This window comes from Budorcas taxicolor, chromosome 7 (genome assembly GCF_023091745.1).
Source record: "Budorcas taxicolor isolate Tak-1 chromosome 7, Takin1.1, whole genome shotgun sequence".
NCBI lineage: Eukaryota > Metazoa > Chordata > Mammalia > Artiodactyla > Bovidae > Budorcas > Budorcas taxicolor.
This window is the reverse complement of record NC_068916.1, coordinates 8,039,254-8,056,044: the sequence shown is the minus strand read 5'-3', so window position 1 is coordinate 8,056,044 and position 16,791 is coordinate 8,039,254. Positions and strand designations below refer to the sequence as shown.

Below are 16,791 nucleotides of genomic sequence, written 5' to 3'. Positions count from 1 at the left end.
TATGACATTGCCTCTAGGATGCATTTTCTCATTCATAGGAAAGAACACAGACTTGGCTGGAAGGCCCCCAAGTGACCTGGTAGCCGTCAGCAGCTTCCTCTTGCTGCCAGGGCTCTGCATACACTAATCTCACCTAAATGCTTTTCCTTCCTGCAGTTCACCCAGACACACAGGCAGACACCCTGTCAGTGGTCCGCTGGGTGAGTCCCGCACCAAGGCCCCAGTTCAGTGTCTGCCTGCTGAGCCCTCCCTCACTTGTCAGGACCCTCATCCATCAAGGCCTTCCGTGAGCCTTCTCCCAGTCTCACAATATGCAGCTGTGGTGAGCTGGGTACACTGGTCTTCCTGCAGTAAACATGAGCATCTTGAGAGCCAGGCTCGGCTCGCATTAGGACCAGGCCCCTGGCCCGTGGCAGACAGTGCTCACTGGGGTCGCGCGCTGGGTCGCAGGTGGTTCCCTGTGCTCAGGTACATTGAGAACCAGCCCTGATGGGTCCGCTGTGTCTCAGCGCTGATCACCTCCTGTGTTTGTGTCCTTAGTTCACAGGAAATGGGCCATGTGAAATGAGCAGTGTTCACAAGAGCGAGCATGAGAAGAATCTGGAGCACAGCAAAAAGCGCTCCCGGCCCTCCCTCCTCCGCCCCGTGTCTGCACCAGCAAAGGTAACCGCCCACCGCGCCTGGACGTGTGTGCACACTCCGCAGCCTGGCCTTCTCTGTGGACGGCCTGGGGAGCAGCTGCGGAGGCCCTCAGCAACAGGCTTGGGGCAGGAGGCTGAGTCCAGGCCCTAGTCCAGCTTGAAATTCACTGTCTGTGGGGGCCTGGGAAGACGGCTCAACTCTCAGGTGGCTGTTCATCTAGTCCCCTTGGCTTACAAGATTGTGCGAGATGTGGTGTCACCTTCCACGTAAACTGGATACGCTGCTCAGCCTGCTGCTTTTCACCTTCACAGCTCTTTCATGGGCAGGACGCCCACGTCCAGTTGTGCAGGTTGGTCACTGCACAAGGTGCCCTGCTAAGGGGTGAGAGGTTCTGAGGTTCCTCTCCTGTTGTGCTCCTCACGTGTGATGGTGATTTTCTTACTCCATCATCCCTTGTGTATCTGCTAGTTGGCTTTCTACTGGAAGGGAGAGCTTTTTCTCCATCTCCGTTTATTTAATGTGTGTCTTTATGGACTCGGGTTATAATCTGTTACTGTCATGTTCTTTTGGTTTTTTTTCTGTCTTGTTTTGCTCTGTTTTTCTGGGCTGCACCTTGCAGCATGCAGAATCTTAGTTGCCAGACCGGACGTCGAGCCCACGCCCCTTGTGGTGGAGGCGCAGTATAATCTGTGACTATCGTTGTCTGTCTTGACTCTAAACTGCCTCAGATTTGGCCAGTGGGGCCCCTTTAGGTTGGCTCTTGTGTCCTTTTGACACATGCTTATCATTCTTCAGGCGTTTGGGAGATAGTTTGGTAATGTCCTCGATGTCTCAGGAGTGTGGCCAAGTTCAGGTCCAAGTCCAGCCTAAAGAGAACGATCTTCACAGCGATTTGAAACCCAGATTTCCCCAGGATCTTCTCATCGCCGTCCCCCCGCGCCCCCAGACACAGTCACAGCCCATGGGAGGAGCAGGCAGGAGAAGACGTTTCTGATGCTATATCTAAGGGCATGACTCCCTTGCTATTCCTACTCTGATGCCCCTGCCTGATAGCAAAAGCGCTCAACCGCTGAGATTTAGATCCCAGATTGTGGGCAGGGCGGTTGTGTGACTTCCACTCTGCACTTGGTCCTGGAGGCCAAGGTGGGTGGTCCTGAGAAGTGCATCCATGGGGGTGCTGGGCAGACCGCCAGCCAGCACCTGATGACGGTTCCTGCCGGGAAAGCTCCGTGTTGGCGATGTTGTGACTCTCACAGAGATGGACACGGGCCACCTGTGAGACGCACAGAGCGTCCGTGGCACGGACTCTCTCTCCGCAGAAGAAGATGAAACTCCGTGGTACCAAAGACCTGTCCATCGCCACCGTGGGCAAATACGGGACTCTGCAGGAGTTCTCTTTCTTTGACAAGGTAAGCGGCGAGACCAGTGACCTCTGGGGCTTTCCTGGTCCTGGCTGGCCTCTCCCAGCTCAGATCTGAGCAGTCAAAGTGAGGAGGGGGTGGCAGGGGGCAGGAGGTGGCGAAACACGCGGGAAAGCCTGAGCTCAGAGCCCGTGCCGCATCTGGGGACAGTCTGCCGCTCAGAAGCTGCATGGCTTCTCTGAAGCAGGGGCGGTCCAGGGGCTTGCTGCCCAGAGTCAGTGGGCAGACCAGGGAGCTGGCTCTGGGCACGTGCTGTGTGAGTGGAGAGCAGTCCCCTGCAGGCCACAGCCGCCCTCCAGGGCCTGTGCTTGTGGCTCCGTGTGCGCCTGGTGGGGTCAGGCCCGGTGGGCTCGGGAGCGGGTGCAGCCGGCGGGGCCCTGACCCCTCTCGCTGCAGGTGCGCCGGGTGCTGAAGAGCCAGGAGGTCTACGAGAACTTCCTCCGCTGCATCGCCCTCTTCAACCAGGAGCTGGTGTCCGGCTCTGAGCTCCTCCAGCTGGTTGGCCCGTTCCTAGGGTGAGTGGCGCTTCTCCCCTCTTGCGTTTTGTTCTGTAAATGCCTTTCACCCATCTTTTGGCTGTTGCATTTGGAAAACGGTATATCCGGTTTTTTCCGATTGTTTTAAGTTGGAATTGTTACGGACATCACGATAGATTCACCAGCAGTTGTAAGAAAGAACACAGGGAACTTCTGGGGAGTGTTCCCCGACGGGAACAGTCAGTGTCATAACCAGGAGGTTGGCTTTCAGACAACCCACCCATCTTTTCATTTTCCCATGTTATGTGTGTGTATATGTACAGTTGTATCACCCGTGAAGGCTGGTGTGTCCACTGCCACTGCCCAGGTACGGAGCAGCTTCAGAACCACAAGCAAGCTGGTGTTGGCCTCTGATACTCAGATCCATATCCCTCCTATGCCCCAGGCCCCTGGCAACCCCTCAAACCTGTGCTTCTTCTCTAAAGCTTACATGGCAAGAGAATTATGTAGAGTCATACACGGTGTGTTGTGTAACCTTTCAGGGTCAACTATTTTCACTTAGCATTATTCCCTAGAGATTCATTATGATTTTTAAAATTCTATCAGAAATTACCAGGAAGAATGAAATGACTGGTCAGCATCCCTGGTGCCCCAGGAGAAGTGCTGTTAGCAGATCACGACCCACTTCCATCCCGTGCCGCTGCCCTGTGTGAGCCGCCCCAGGGCCCGGCAGCTTCTGAGGGGATGGCACGGGTCTGGGGGCGCCGTGTGTGGGAAGGGGAGTGTGTTGGCTGCCATTGTGCTTCCTGCTCACCTGCGTGGTCACGCCCAGCCTGGGTCTGAGCTGCATCTGAGCTTGTTTCCGTGCTGTCAAAGGGATTATAAATACACCGATGCAGTTTTTCGAAAAGCTCCAAGTGGGCTTTGCGTGAAGACTGTCAACATCTCAAACCTGGTGAGTTCTCACTACACCTGACGAGCTTCTTTTGTCACAATGTGTATGAGTTAGTTGCTAAGTTGTGTCCGACTCTTTGTGACCCCATGAACTGTAGCCACTAGGTTCCTCTCTCCATGGAATGCTCCAGGCAAGAGTACTGGAGTGGGTAGCCATTCCCTTCTCCAGGGGAATCTTCCCGACCCAGGAATTGGACCCAGGAATTGAACCCAGGTCACCACCTGTATTGCAGGCGGATTCTTTACCGTCTGAATCACCAGGGAAGCCTGCCTATTTAGGCCCCAAGACAACTGCAGGGGCCGCTGGGCTCTGGGGGCAGCTACCTGAGCCTTCCTAATAATTTAAAAAGCTTTTTAAACTTTTTTTGTTTTTAACATAAGATAGAACCCGGGTCCAGGAAACTACGTAACTGAAGAATGGCTTGGTAAAATCATTTTTAGGCCAGTTCCCTTGTACCCATAACCAGTGTCACAAATGGAGCTTTGCCAACCTCCAGGAGCCCTCCACGCGCCATGTCAGTCATGCTCCCTCCCTCGGCTGAGGGGTGGCCGCCTCTCTGCACTGATTACGATGCAGCCAACCCAGGCTGACACCACCAGACACACAGCTCAGGCTCAGACTCCGAACACGAAGCTGGTCTGGGTTTTGTTTCTGGTCTGTCTATAGGCCTTTCTCCACGTCTGGGTTCTCCCTCCAGGTTTATTCTTTACCATGTCTGCACTGGCATCCCCGTGGCATGGGTGCACTTTGCCAAATGCATCTTCACGGGCCCCCACATCCCTCTGTCCGTCAGGAGGCAAAGGTTTCCTCTCTTCTGTGGTTTATTCACTCACTGCAAGCTGCAGAAGAGAGCATATCAGCAACATCTATTACAGCGTCAGGGTCGTGAGCTGCTTTCCTTTCGCATCAGGACCACTTAGAAACAGAAAAGGGGAGCGGTTTTTTACAGCCTTCTGTGAACTCAAGAATGTAAATGCATTCGCTGCGTCTCAGTACATTTTACAGCTGAGGAAACTGAGGCCTGAGTGGATAGCTCTCTTTCCCCTGGGCAAGCTCTCATAAGAGGCACTGTGTGGTGGTGGGCGAGCTCAGGGGGATCAGGCCTGGAAGCCGGCCCTTCACTCCCCCTCTGTTCTCTAGACCTGGAAGCCGGCCCCTCACTCATCACCCTCTGTTCTCTAGACCTGGAAGCCGGCCCCTCACTCACTCTCTGTTCTCTAGACCTGAGTGTGGCTGCTGAGTTTCACGTCAGTGGCACCACACTGTCAGGCTGGCTGCAGCCTTCTCCTTTTTTAAAACTCAGCAATTCTTAGACCCACACAATCATTTTTAGTGACTGCATAGTGTTCCTTCACTTGTATGTATCGTGAGTTTCTCAGCAGGGTCTGTTTTGATGGGCATTTGTCTCGGTTTCTCCCTGTGGTCGGTGCCAAGGTCACGCTCTGGGACTGGAATACTCAGAGGTCTAGTTTGAGTCATCAGGAGGTGCTTCTCTGGAGGTTCTGAGAGTGCACACATCAGGCTGGTCTTTTCCGTCGGGTTAACTTTCTGGGCCTGCTGAAGATCTGTGAACACTCTGGAAAGCCGCCCAGAACGGAATGGCCGCATCACAGAAGTCTCAGCTAAAGTGTGGCTGGTTCTCTTGGGTCCTGTTCCAGTTTTATCCGTCTCTTTCTGGCCGTGCTGGCTCTTTGTCGCCGGGCGGGCCTTTCTCTGCTTGCAGGGCACAGGGCTGCCCTTCGGTTGTGGTGCTGAAGCTTCTCGTTGCAGTGCCTGCTCTTCCTGCAGAGCGCAGGCTCTAGGGCTGGCAGGCTTCGGTCGTTGCGGTGCGTGGGCGCAGTAGTTGCGGCTGGCAGGCTCCGCGCAGCAGGCTCTTCCTAGCTTCAGGGACTGAAGCCATGTCTCCTGCGTTGGCAGGCAGGTTCTTTACACGCTGAGCCACCCAGGAGGCCCCCTGCTCGCCCACCTGGATCTGGCGCCCAGCTGAGGTGCTGCTTGGGCTGCGTCCCTCCCCCCAGGCGGCCTCTCTGCACGTGTGAACTGCTCTCTGGGTTTGCACATCGCGGGCAGCCACGTGCAGCGGTCCAGAGAGCTGCCCCCTAGTGAGTAGGGCTGCAGCTGGAGGTGCAGGGTCGCCGCCCTTCAGGGTGGTTTGCCCCGCCGTCACCTTGGACATCCTGTGCTCCTGTGTCGTCTTCTTGCCTGCATTTCCGTTGGCCTGTGGGCTTTGCTTGTGAGCCGAGTTGAGGGTGGGGGAGGCGGTGCTTAGAGGTGGGCTACAGCAGATGGCCGTCTCGGAGCACACAGCTAAGGAGGGGAGACTGCCTGACTTAGTCACAGGGCAGAGTCACCACGCCGGCTGTCAGCATGTCTGCACCCTTTCTGTGGAATTTAATACTCGTTGAAACAAGCCAGATGACGCTGGGGGTCAGTTGCCTTAAAATCTTCCTGTCGACATGCACGACCGTTCTGTTAGGATTCCTGAGAGTTTGTCCAGGGAGAGGGTCTTTCTCAGGAGGGAGCAGGGAAGCAGACTTTTTCTGTCAAGGACCAAGGGTCACGGCCACCCAGCTTCTGACACCATCATCCAGAAGCAAATATGCACAAGGACATACTCAGCGAATGGATGTGGCTGTCCACTGGTGAAACTGTCTACAGATAGGCCTGGCAGGTTGACCAGTTTGCCAGCCCCTGGCCTGGTGCTCAGCCCCTTCCAGTCCAGGAACATCGCCGACTCCAGCTTCTGCCAGACTGGGTCAGTCTTATCTTGGGTGTTTGAAGGGCCTCCCGCGAGTGCGGGGGCCTGGTTGGTGACAGAGGGATGGTGGGGGGGACAGTCACACACACGATGACTTGACCATGTTGGACGCTAGTTCTGCCTCTCACCCCTCCTTTCTGAAGTTGATTCTGACCATTGTTAACAACCTGCATCAATACGAAGCCATTGTCTCCGGATCATTCTCAAAAGGCCTCAGGAGGCTGGCTTTCCATTTGTCTGTCTCTTTTTTCCTTAATTTTTAGGGCCTGTGCTGGGCCTTCGCTGCGGAGCACAGGCTTTCTTTAGTCGCAGCAAGTGGGGCTCCCCTCTGGCTGCGGTGCTCGGGCTTCTCTTGCTGCGGAGCACGGGATCTAGGGCTCAGGAGCTCAGCAGCTGCTCTGCAGTGTGTGGGGTCTTCCGGAGCAGGGATCAAACCCACGTGCCCTGCTTTGGCAGGTGTGCCCCCAGCCGCAGGACCACCAGGAAAGTCCTTAGACTCTTTTTCAGTTGAAGTGAAGTTGATTTACAGTCTTATGTTAGTTTCTGGTGCACAGCAAAGTGACTCAGTTATACATCTGTTTTTTTTCTCAGATTCTTTTCTATCATAGATTATTACAGATTACTGAATGTAGATCCCTGTGCCATATAGTAGGACCTTGTCGTTCATCTGTTTGATATATAGCAGTGTGTATCTGCTAATCCCAAACTCCCGACTAATCCCTCCCTCCCCCGATCCCATTTGTCTTTGTTTCTGAAGGAAATTTCCAGAACTCTTTGCACAGTTCAAGTCCTTCCTGGGGGTGAAAGAGCTGTCCTTCGCCCCACCCATGAATGACAGATCCGGGGACGGAATAAGCCGGGAAATCGACTATGCCTCGTGCAAGCGCATCGGATCCAGCTACCGTGCGCTCCCCAAAACCTACCAGCAGCCCAAGTGCAGTGGGAGGACAGCCATCTGCAAAGAGGTAGTGTCCCCGGGGGCTCCATCAGCTTACGTGGCGCCTGTGCCCTACCCCTCCACAAAACCCCTGTCACCTGTTCCGGATGGATGGAAGGGTGTTGACCCCCCCGGAGACTGGGTGCTAGATGGTCCTGGGATGTAGCAAAACGGAATGCCTAGGCAGAGAAGATGGTTTCTTGCCCTGCTGGTGGCTCTGGCAAGCCGCAGAGCACACTCTGCCAGCACACAGGTTTTGGCTTCCTCCTCCATCCTTCAGACAGATTCGTCTCTGCCGTGAGTCCGCTCTGTTCCAGGCTCACTGCCCTCAGCAAGTTTCTGTTCAGCTTGACCACTGGACGCTTTTTTGAAGTTAGTAGACAGTCTTACTGCATTTCTAGAATTCAAGAGTGGCTGCTCGATTCCAGGATATGTAGTCTGAGCAGAGCATGGCCCATGAACCACATCTGGTTCACAGCCTGTGTTTGTAAGTAAAGCTTTATTGGCACGCAAATGGGCCCATGTGTTTACATACTGCCTGCAGCTGCTTGACCGGAACACAGGCAGAGTGGAGTACAGGCGTGCGTGGGTGCGCACACGTATGCTCAGTCCCTCGGTCGTGTCCCACTCTCTGCGACCCCGTGGACCGTAGCCCGCCAGGCTCCTCTGTCCATGGGATTTTCCAGGCAAGAGTACTGCAGAGGGTTGCTGTTTCCTTTTCCAAGGGAGCTTCCTGACCCAGAGATTGAATACACACCTCCTGCCTTGCAGGCGGATTCACCGAGCCATCAGGGAAGTCCCATTACCTTGCAGATATTGTGGGTTTGGTTCCAGACCACTGCAATGAAGCAAATACCACAGTAAAGCCAGTCACATAGCTTTTTGGTTTCCCAGCGCGTGTGGAAGCTATGCCTATGCTATGCTGCGGTCTGTAATAGTAAGCGTGCTGTCAGTTCAGTTCAGTCGCTCAGTCGTGTCCGACTCTGAACCGCGGCACACCAGGCCTCCCTGTCCGTCACCAACTCCTGGAGTTTGCCCAAACTCATGTCCATGGACTCGGTGATGCCATCCAGCCATCTCATCCTCTGTCATCCCCTTCTCCTCCTGCCCTCAATCTTTCCCAGCGTCAAGGTCTTTTCAAATGAGTCAGCTCTCCACATTAGGTGGCCAAAGTATTGGACTTTCAGCTTCAGCATCAGTCCTTCCAGTGAACACCCAGGACTGATCTCCTTTAGGATGGACTGGTTGGATCTCCTTGCAGTCCAAGGGACTCTCAAGAGTCTTTTCCAACAGCACAATTCAAAAGCATAGTGTTATACTGAAAAAGAAAAACAACAACAGTATATACCTTGATTTGAAATACTTTATGTCACTAAACACGCTGACCCTCCAAGCCTTCGGTGAGTTGCTGATCACTGGCCCCTATGACAAGTGTAGTAACAATGAGAAAAGTCTGCAGTGCTGTGTGAGTCGCTAAGATGTGGCACGGGGATACAAAGGGAGCAGACACTCTGGAAAGTGGCCCTGATGGACGCACTCAGGGCAGGGTCCGACCTTCGCGGTGTCTTTAAAAAAAGGTGCCATCTGTGAAGCACGATAAAAGGCTATTCCCCTGTAGACCCAACAGACCCAGTGACTTGCACAACCTGAAATATTTTCTACCTAGCTCTTTATAGAGAAAGTTTCCCAACCCCGAAGTAGCAAGATTTGTTCATGTGATAAAAGTCACATTTTCTTTTAAAACCACTTTTAAATTTATGTTACCATTAGCATGATTTGCTCTTCCTGGTGGCTTGATGGTAAAGAATCCACCTGCCAGTGCAGGAGACCTGAGTTTGATCCCTGGGCCAGGAAGACCCCCTGGAGGAGGAAATGGAAGTCCACTCCAGTATTCTTGCCCAGCAAATCCCACGGACAGAGAGGGCCCTGGTGGGCTACAGCCTGTGGGGTCACAAAAGAGTCAGACACAACTTAGCAACTAAAACAGCAACAAAATTAGTGAACTGAAGTGAAGGGAAAGTCGCTCAGTTGTGTCCCACTCTTTGCGATCCCATGGGCTACATAGTGCATGGAGTTCTCCAGGCCAGAATACTGGAGTGGGTAGCCTTTCCCTTTCCCAGGGGATCTTCCCAGCCCAGGGATCAACGTAATTTCCTGTAGAATCAGGATTGTTCCTTATCCTTGGCTCATCTGCACTGGACCACACAATAAAGCCCTCTGGCCACGGGGCCCTGTCTCTCCAGTCATGGCGTTTCCTCTTGGCACAGGTGCTGAATGACACCTGGGTGTCCTTCCCCTCCTGGTCTGAGGACTCCACCTTCGTCAGCTCCAAGAAGACGCCCTATGAGGAGCAGCTGCACCGCTGTGAGGATGAGCGCTTCGAGGTGCGTGCGGCTCGGCCGCCCCTGGGGCCCCCGTGCTCGGCCCTGCCTTCCCTCCGGCCCCCTCTGTAGGCCCTCCACCCCACGGGATGCATCCTGATGCTCCTGAAGCCGTCCAATCTCCTCTGGGGTGTCGGCGATTGCAGTGCCTTCCAGCAGTGGGCAGCTCCCAAGAGCCTCCCTTCTCTGCCTTGCTGGCCTCCAGGCTGGCTCCGCGATGCTGCTTTATTTTTCTTTTTTCAAAGTGTGCGTGTATTTCATTAACTACAGGTAGGGTCACTTAAGTTAATTTTTGTAACAGAAATTTTTTACTGAGACCTTTGTAGATTGACATGCAGCTTAAAAAATAACAGAGTGCTCCAGGTGTCTTTGCCCCAGTGGGAGCGGCTTGTAAATCTCTGAGGCAGTGTCACAGCCGGGGTGTGGACCTGCCCGTGATCTTACTCGCATCTCCCTAGTTGCAGTTGTATCCATGTGCATGTGGGGTGGAGGGGCGCGGGGAGGATCTTGTGCCTAAGTGTTTGTCTTGTGCATCTGTGTCTAGCTCTGTGGATTCTCTCCCCTGTGGAGGTCCGTGTACCCACCACCAGCCAAGACCCCAGACAGGTCCCCCACCAGTCGGATCTGTCACGCTGTTCCTGTATAGCCCCTTCCAAATCTCAGCAGCCGCCAGCCTGTGCTCCACCTGGTTCACTCTGTCCTAAATGGAAGCAGTCACGCGGCCGTAACTGTGGGGATTGGCTCCCCCTCCCCCGTACATGTTCTGGGGAGTCACCTGCAGGCTGTGTGTACTGTGCATCCCTTCCTCCCTGATGAGGGTAACGTGCATTCGATGCCTGTCAAGAGGGCCAGGCCAGGGTCTGTCCCCCTCCTCAGATGGGTCTACCAGTGGGGAGGTCCAGGTAACACCAGGGCCCGGATGTATAACCAGCCTTGCTTGTCCCCTGGGCCTGCATCCATCACCTCTTCCCCACCTCTGTCCCAACATCCCTTCTGCTGCCCCGGGCTCATCCCTGGGGGATGAGCTGACCCGCTGACCTCTTTCTGCCTTCCTGTCCATAGTTAGACGTTGTCCTGGAGACCAACCTGGCCACAATCCGGGTGTTGGAGAGCGTCCAGAAGAAGCTGTCCCGCATGGCGCCGGAAGACCAGGAGAAGTTCCGGCTGGACGACTGTCTGGGGGGCACGTCGGAAGTGATCCAGCGCCGCGCTATCCACCGCATTTACGGCGACAAAGCCCCAGAGATCATCGAGAGCCTCAAGAAGAACCCTGTCACCGCCGTCCCCGTCGTCCTAAAAAGGTGCCCTCATGCTTCTGACCGCACCGCCCGGGGGCTTATTGCTGCTGTTTGTCCCAGGTGTAATCGTGAGGGGGCCCTTGGGGACTCAGGCTGGTTGATTGTGGTTTTTGGTCTTCCTTTCTCTCCCTGTTCCACTCGCAAGAGGAAAGTACAGCTCTTAGCGATTATTCGTGTCCTTCTCAAACATTCCGCTCTGCACGTGATCATCCCTAAATGTGAAGAGTAATTATCTTAAAGCACAAACGGGACTGTGCTGTATCATGGCTTGCCTTTTATTTAATCATACATTTTGGGGCCCTCCCTGTGCTGTGAACAGGTACTGGTTAAGTGGCTGCCCTGGGCTGGTTGCACGCCCAGTGCTGGGGCCGCAGTTGTGAGCGGCCCGACAGTCCCATCCCCGGGGAGCACAGCGGCTGAGCCGGCAGCTGCATGGAGCGCAGGCAGTGCCGCGGGCCGGGACGGGGGCGCTGCAGGACAGTGGCGTTTGAGCAGCCGTAAAGCCGGCTGCAGCGAGGCCCTCAGCCGCTCCCACGGCCCTCCGTCCAGCACAGAGCCGCTCCCACGGCCCTCCGTCCAGCACAGAGCGCACCCTCGTGCCTGCAGTGGGCCGTCCGGGCCCGGAACGGGTCCGTGGGCCGGCGGTGGAATGAGCCTGCTCGCTCCCACAGGCTGAAGGCCAAGGAGGAGGAGTGGCGGGAGGCCCAGCAGGGCTTCCACAAGATCTGGCGGGAGCAGTATGAGAAGGCGTACCTCAAGTCCCTGGACCACCAGGCCGTCCACTTCAAGCAGAACGACACGAAGGCGCTCCGCTCCAAGAGCCTGCTCAACGAGATCGAGAGCGCCTACGACGAGGTGAGGCCCGCAGCCGGGCGCTGGCGCCCCAGCCTCCGGCGCCCCCTCCGGGCCGCGCGGGGACGGCAGGGGTGTCCCCTCGGCTCCGGGCCGGCCCGGGAGGGTGCCCTGCTGCGGTCAGCAGGGGGCCGACGGCCCCGCTCCCCGCGCCGCGCCGGACCTTCCTTCAGGTGACGGGCCGGCAGCTTTCCTCTGCAGCTGCTCGCCCTGGGCCTCGGAGGGCTGCAGCCTTTGGGAGGAATGTCCCTTCTAACCCGTACTTGCAGGTCTTGCCGTAGAGTACTGTTATTGTCCCAGTTTTAGCAGTGGGGAAACTGAGGCACTGGAGCTGGCCCCTTGCCCAGGCTGGCCGCAGCAGACGAGGGCTCCACCTGCCGCCACCACACTGCCCTCTTAGTGCCCTGCCCGGCTTCGCTGTGGTCCGGCTCACGGGGCCTGAAGTGAGGCCAGCGCGGCCCTGGGCTCGAGGAGCTGGGCTTTGAACGTTGCCTGTGGAGAGAGAGTTACTAGCAGGAGCCCGAGGCAGGAATCCTGGCGGGGGGCGGCTCACTGGGCGTTGGCTGTCGGGGAAGGGGGGCCGCTGCTCGGTGACGGAGCCCGGGTCAGGGAGCAGCGCCACTGACCGAGTGCCCCCCCGGCCAGGTCACTTCCCCCCCGCTCTGCCGCACATAGTCCCGAGCAGCGAGCAGCGGGGCCTGTCTTACCTCCAGGCTCTCGAGTGGCCCCGCTGGGAGGCTCATCCTGCCCAGACCTCATGTTCCTCCACACGGCGGTGGAGACCGCCGAGGGTGCTGGCCCAGACCACCTTCCCTCCTGCCTCCCTGCCCCGCTCAGCGCCCGCCGCTCAGCCCCAAGGTCCACCCTGTGATCTGGCCTCTGCACTTCAGGCTGCAGATGCTTGAGGCCTGAGACTCCCCCCCACCCCAGAATCGGAGGCGCAGCCGCTCCTGCCCTGCTGCCGTCAGCGGAGACCCGCAGGGCTTTCTCTGGGGGCTGAGGGAGAAGGACCGGGGCCTGGTGCGCTTGTGTGTGCTGTGCCTTGCTGCATAGGGCAGGAGACCCTTCTCCCATCATGTGGCTCACAGAGGACAGTCTGCGTCACGAGCTCCGAAACTTGCCCGGAAGATTCTGAAGGGCGTTTGTGACATACACAAGGTGGGGGCTCAGGAAGCAGTAGGATGAAGGCCACGCTAAAGAGCCAGGGGCAGGGCTGAGCTGCAGCGCCTGCAACCCGCCCCTGCCTGCCGGGACCCACTCAGACGCTGCCCGTCCTGCCAGCGAGGAGGGAAGGCGGCCTGTGGATGCTGCGATTCCACAGTGGGTACGGGAGCGCACGAGTTGCCCTCCCAGAAAGTGAAGCCCCTGGCCAGGGGGCAGCCTGAGAGGCCCTGCCCCTCTTTCCCTTTGGGCCCTCGTTCCAGGGGAGTCTGGGGAACCCCTCAGGGCCACTGTTGAGAGCGCCAGGGAGGGCTCGTCCTGACCTCGGGAGCTCCGCGCTCACAGGGACAGTGCACACGCTCACTTCTTCCCGGAACCTGGTGTGCTGCCTCTGTTGGCGCATGCAGGGGACCAGCGCCACCAGGGGAGAGTAGGATGTGGGGCAGCCTGCCCAAGGCTGTGCAGCACTGAGGTGGTGTTTGGGCTTGCTGGGAGGGGCGTTGTTGACTGGATAAAGGTAGCAGCGAAGGGTGAGCCCAAGGATGAGGTTTTCCAGGGAGAAAGAGCCAAGGCGCGTGTGAAGGTCTTGTGCACAGTAGGACAAGCTCAGCACCCTCACAGCATCAGAGGAGTGCGGGGTGGCGTGCCAGGGCCAGGGTCCTCTCCTGAGTCGTGTGCGAGGGCCTAGGGCGGGGAAGGGGGCAACTCGGGCTGATGGAGCTCCTGTGTGGCTCTAGACTCCGTGTGGGGAGTTGCAGAGTGGGCTGGTAGACGGGGACGAGCAGGTGGGTGGCCTGTGCTGGCGCCAGGTAACGGGAGCACCGTGGAGGGCTCGTGGCAGGTGGGGAATGGACGGCGGCGGGAGACGTGAGGGTGGTGTCAGCCAGGCGGGCGAGGCTGGAGGGGGCGGAACTGGAGCGGGAGCAGTCGCAGGCCTTGCAGGGTCTGGCTGAGTGTGAATGAATGTCAGTGGCAGAGGCCTGTGCTGCACTGAGCCTTCCTCACCCCCGGGGCAGCCTGGGGCAGCCGGAACTGAGTCATCAGATAGTGCTGCCCTCATCCCCCCGGTCTCTCGGCACCGTTGGAGGCCTTGGTGGAAGGAGATTGGCCTCCTTCTGGTCCCCGACGGGGCTTCTCCACGCGGATCACTCCTGTTCCAGTGGCTGCCCTGTCTCCCCAGCACCAGGAGCAGCACTCAGAGGGCCGCAGCGCCCCCTCCAGCGAGCCGCACCTCATCTTCGTGTACGAGGACAGGCAGATCCTGGAGGACGCGGCCGCCCTCATCAGCTACTACGTGAAGCGACAGCCAGCCATCCAGAAGGAGGACCAGGGCACCATCCACCAGCTGGTGCACCAGTTCGTGCCCAGCCTCTTCTTCTCCCAGCAGCTGGACCTGGGCGCATCCGAGGACTCTGCCGACGAGGGCCGGGCCAGCCCCCAGGGGCAGGCTGCAGACCCTGGCGGCGACCGGAAGAAGCCAGCACCCGGGCCGCAGAGCAGCCCCCCAGAGGAGAAGGGGGCCGCGGGCGAGACGCCGGCCCCGGAGCCGCAGCCGCCGCAGCACAAGCCCCTAGACGACGTCTACAGCCTCTTCTTTGCCAACAACAACTGGTACTTCTTCCTGCGCCTCCATCAGACCCTGTGCTCCAGGCTGCTGAAGATCTACCGCCAGGCGCAGAAGCAGCTCCTGGAGTACCGCGCGGAGAAGGAGAGGGAGAAGCTGCTGTGCGAGGGCCGCCGTGAGAAGGGCAACGACCCCGCCATGGAGCTGCGGCTGAAGCAGCCGAGTGAGCCCCAGGGCCTGCCCTCTGGGCGCCAGGAGGGGAGGCGCCCTGCTGAAGCCTGGGGCGGGAGGTGGGGGGCGGGAGCCGCGCGTGTGCACCCCACGGCCTTCCCCGCGGCAGCCGTGTGAGCCGCACCCGAGTGACGGGGTGCCGCCCGCAGGTGAAGTGGAGCTGGAGGAGTACTACCCCGCCTTCCTGGACATGGTGCGGAGCCTGCTGGAGGGCAGCATCGACCCCACGCAGTACGAGGACACGCTGCGCGAGATGTTCACCATCCACGCCTACGTGGGCTTCACCATGGACAAGCTGGTGCAGAGCATCGCCCGGCAGGTGAGCGGGCGGCTCCGCCCCGCCGGCCCTTTCCTTCCCTCCTGTGCTGTGGCTGGCCCTGTGGTGGGCAGCCTTTCTCCATTTTCAGTTGAGGTAGAATTCGCGTAATGTAAAATTCACCATTCTTAAGTGACTCTTTCAATAGAACTTAGTACATTTATAACGTGCGATTGTTATCTGCCTCATTCTAGAACATTCCCGTCATCCCCCAAGGAAACCCCTCCCCACAAGCAGTCAGTCCCCATCCTTCCTCTCCCAGCCCCTTTCTGTCTCTGCGGATGTGCCTGTTCGGACATTTCTCACAGACAGACTCAGGCGCCACGGTGGCCTTTGGCGTCTAGCTGCTGGCTCTCAGCGTTGTGTTTTCAGGTCCATCCACGTTGCAGCACATGGCAGTCCTTTGTTTTGAATGTTCATTACCTTGGCTGCTTTGGGTTATAGTTGTGGCACACAGGGTCTTCACTGAGCCTCCTGGTCTCCCGACTTGTGGTGCGTGGGCTCAGTTGCTCTGAGGCACGTGTGATCTTAGTTCCCTGACAAGGGATCAAACCCACGTCCCCTGCATTGCCAGGCAGGTTGCTAACCACTGGGCCGCCAGGGAGGTCCCAGTGCGCGCTTTGTTTTTATGCCCAAAGGGCATTTCATGGTGTGGATGGAGTGCATTCTGTGCTTCCATTCGTCCATCGGTGGACACTCGGGTGGCGTCTACCTTTTGGTGGTGGCGACCAGTGCTGCCGTGGACAGGCGTGTGTGCGAGGAGATGTCAGCGCTCCTGTTGACAAACCTTCCGTGAGGGGAGTTTAGCAACCTGTAAAGAGCCTTAGCTCACTTCTTAGGGGCCTGGCCATGATGTGCCTCAGCATCGCCCACAGCTGAACGTCAGCAAGAGGAAATTGGTCACGTAATATAAACAACAAAGCCCAGGCGAGTCCAGTGTGCTCCTGGACCGTGGGTCCTGCTTGGGGAGCACTCTTGTTTACCGTGACTGTGGTTTCCTGGTTGTCAAGTGAGGCTGTTCATTGTAAAGTAGGAAAGAAGTGGAGGAAAGAATCATGGCATTCTTCCTCCACTCAGATGCAGTCGCTAGAAACGTTTTTAGCTCGTTATCGACCAGGGGATTTTTGCAGGATCAACACCTGTGGCTGGCAGTCTGCTATGTAAGAGATACGGAACTTTTCCAGGCAGCAACATTTGAGTCGCGAAGGGTGTGTTACTGTCTTTGGCCTGTCTGGGCTGCAGCTCAGCGCACAGAGAGACGGCTCAGCTCCGCCTGACCCTGCAGGCCAGTCTGACCTTTCAGCCTCGGCTGTTGCCAGTACTTGACTCTTCATAAACGTAAAGGTTTTAAGTATGTTTGTAGGTTTTCAAGGACTTACGTTTGTAACTGAACACTGTTGCTGTGGTTTAGTCGCTAAGTCGTGTTCAACTCTCTGTGACCCCGTGGACTGTAGCCTGCCAGGCTCCTCTGTCCATGGGATTGCCCAGACAAGAGTGCTGGAGCGGGTTGCCGTCTCCTTCTCCAGGTGATCTTCCCGACCCAGGCATCAAGCCTGCGTCTCCTGCGTTGGCAGGCGGCCTCTTTGGCACTGAGCCGCCAGGGAAGCCCTGTAACTGAATGTCGGGAAAAGATAATCATTTGCCATCACGGTGATTTTCAGTGATGACCACACCCATTTGGGCACATTTTAGCTGTACATTTCTCATACCCAGGCAGAGTTTGCTGGTCTGCTGTGACCTGGTCTGCTTTGGTTAGCTTTGCTGTTCTCTGGTCTGGCTTGCCTTGGTCTAGTCTGGCT

General features: G+C 57.3%; 1 protein-coding gene across 1 annotated transcript in view; it reads left to right on the top strand.

Annotated features, from left to right (window-relative positions):
• The window catches only part of SIN3B (SIN3 transcription regulator family member B), a 44,077-nt gene that overhangs the window by 22,265 nt on the left and 5,021 nt on the right, over positions 1–16,791 (top strand). Inside the window, exons 6-14 of the mRNA XM_052642882.1 lie at positions 541–663; positions 1,962–2,051; positions 2,460–2,578; positions 7,010–7,217; positions 9,457–9,573; positions 10,633–10,871; positions 11,540–11,723; positions 14,062–14,668; positions 14,826–14,995. Of these exons, the coding sequence (XP_052498842.1) occupies positions 541–663; positions 1,962–2,051; positions 2,460–2,578; positions 7,010–7,217; positions 9,457–9,573; positions 10,633–10,871; positions 11,540–11,723; positions 14,062–14,668; positions 14,826–14,995 (1,857 nt within the window). The remainder of the gene's footprint in view (positions 1–540; positions 664–1,961; positions 2,052–2,459; positions 2,579–7,009; positions 7,218–9,456; positions 9,574–10,632; positions 10,872–11,539; positions 11,724–14,061; positions 14,669–14,825; positions 14,996–16,791) is intronic.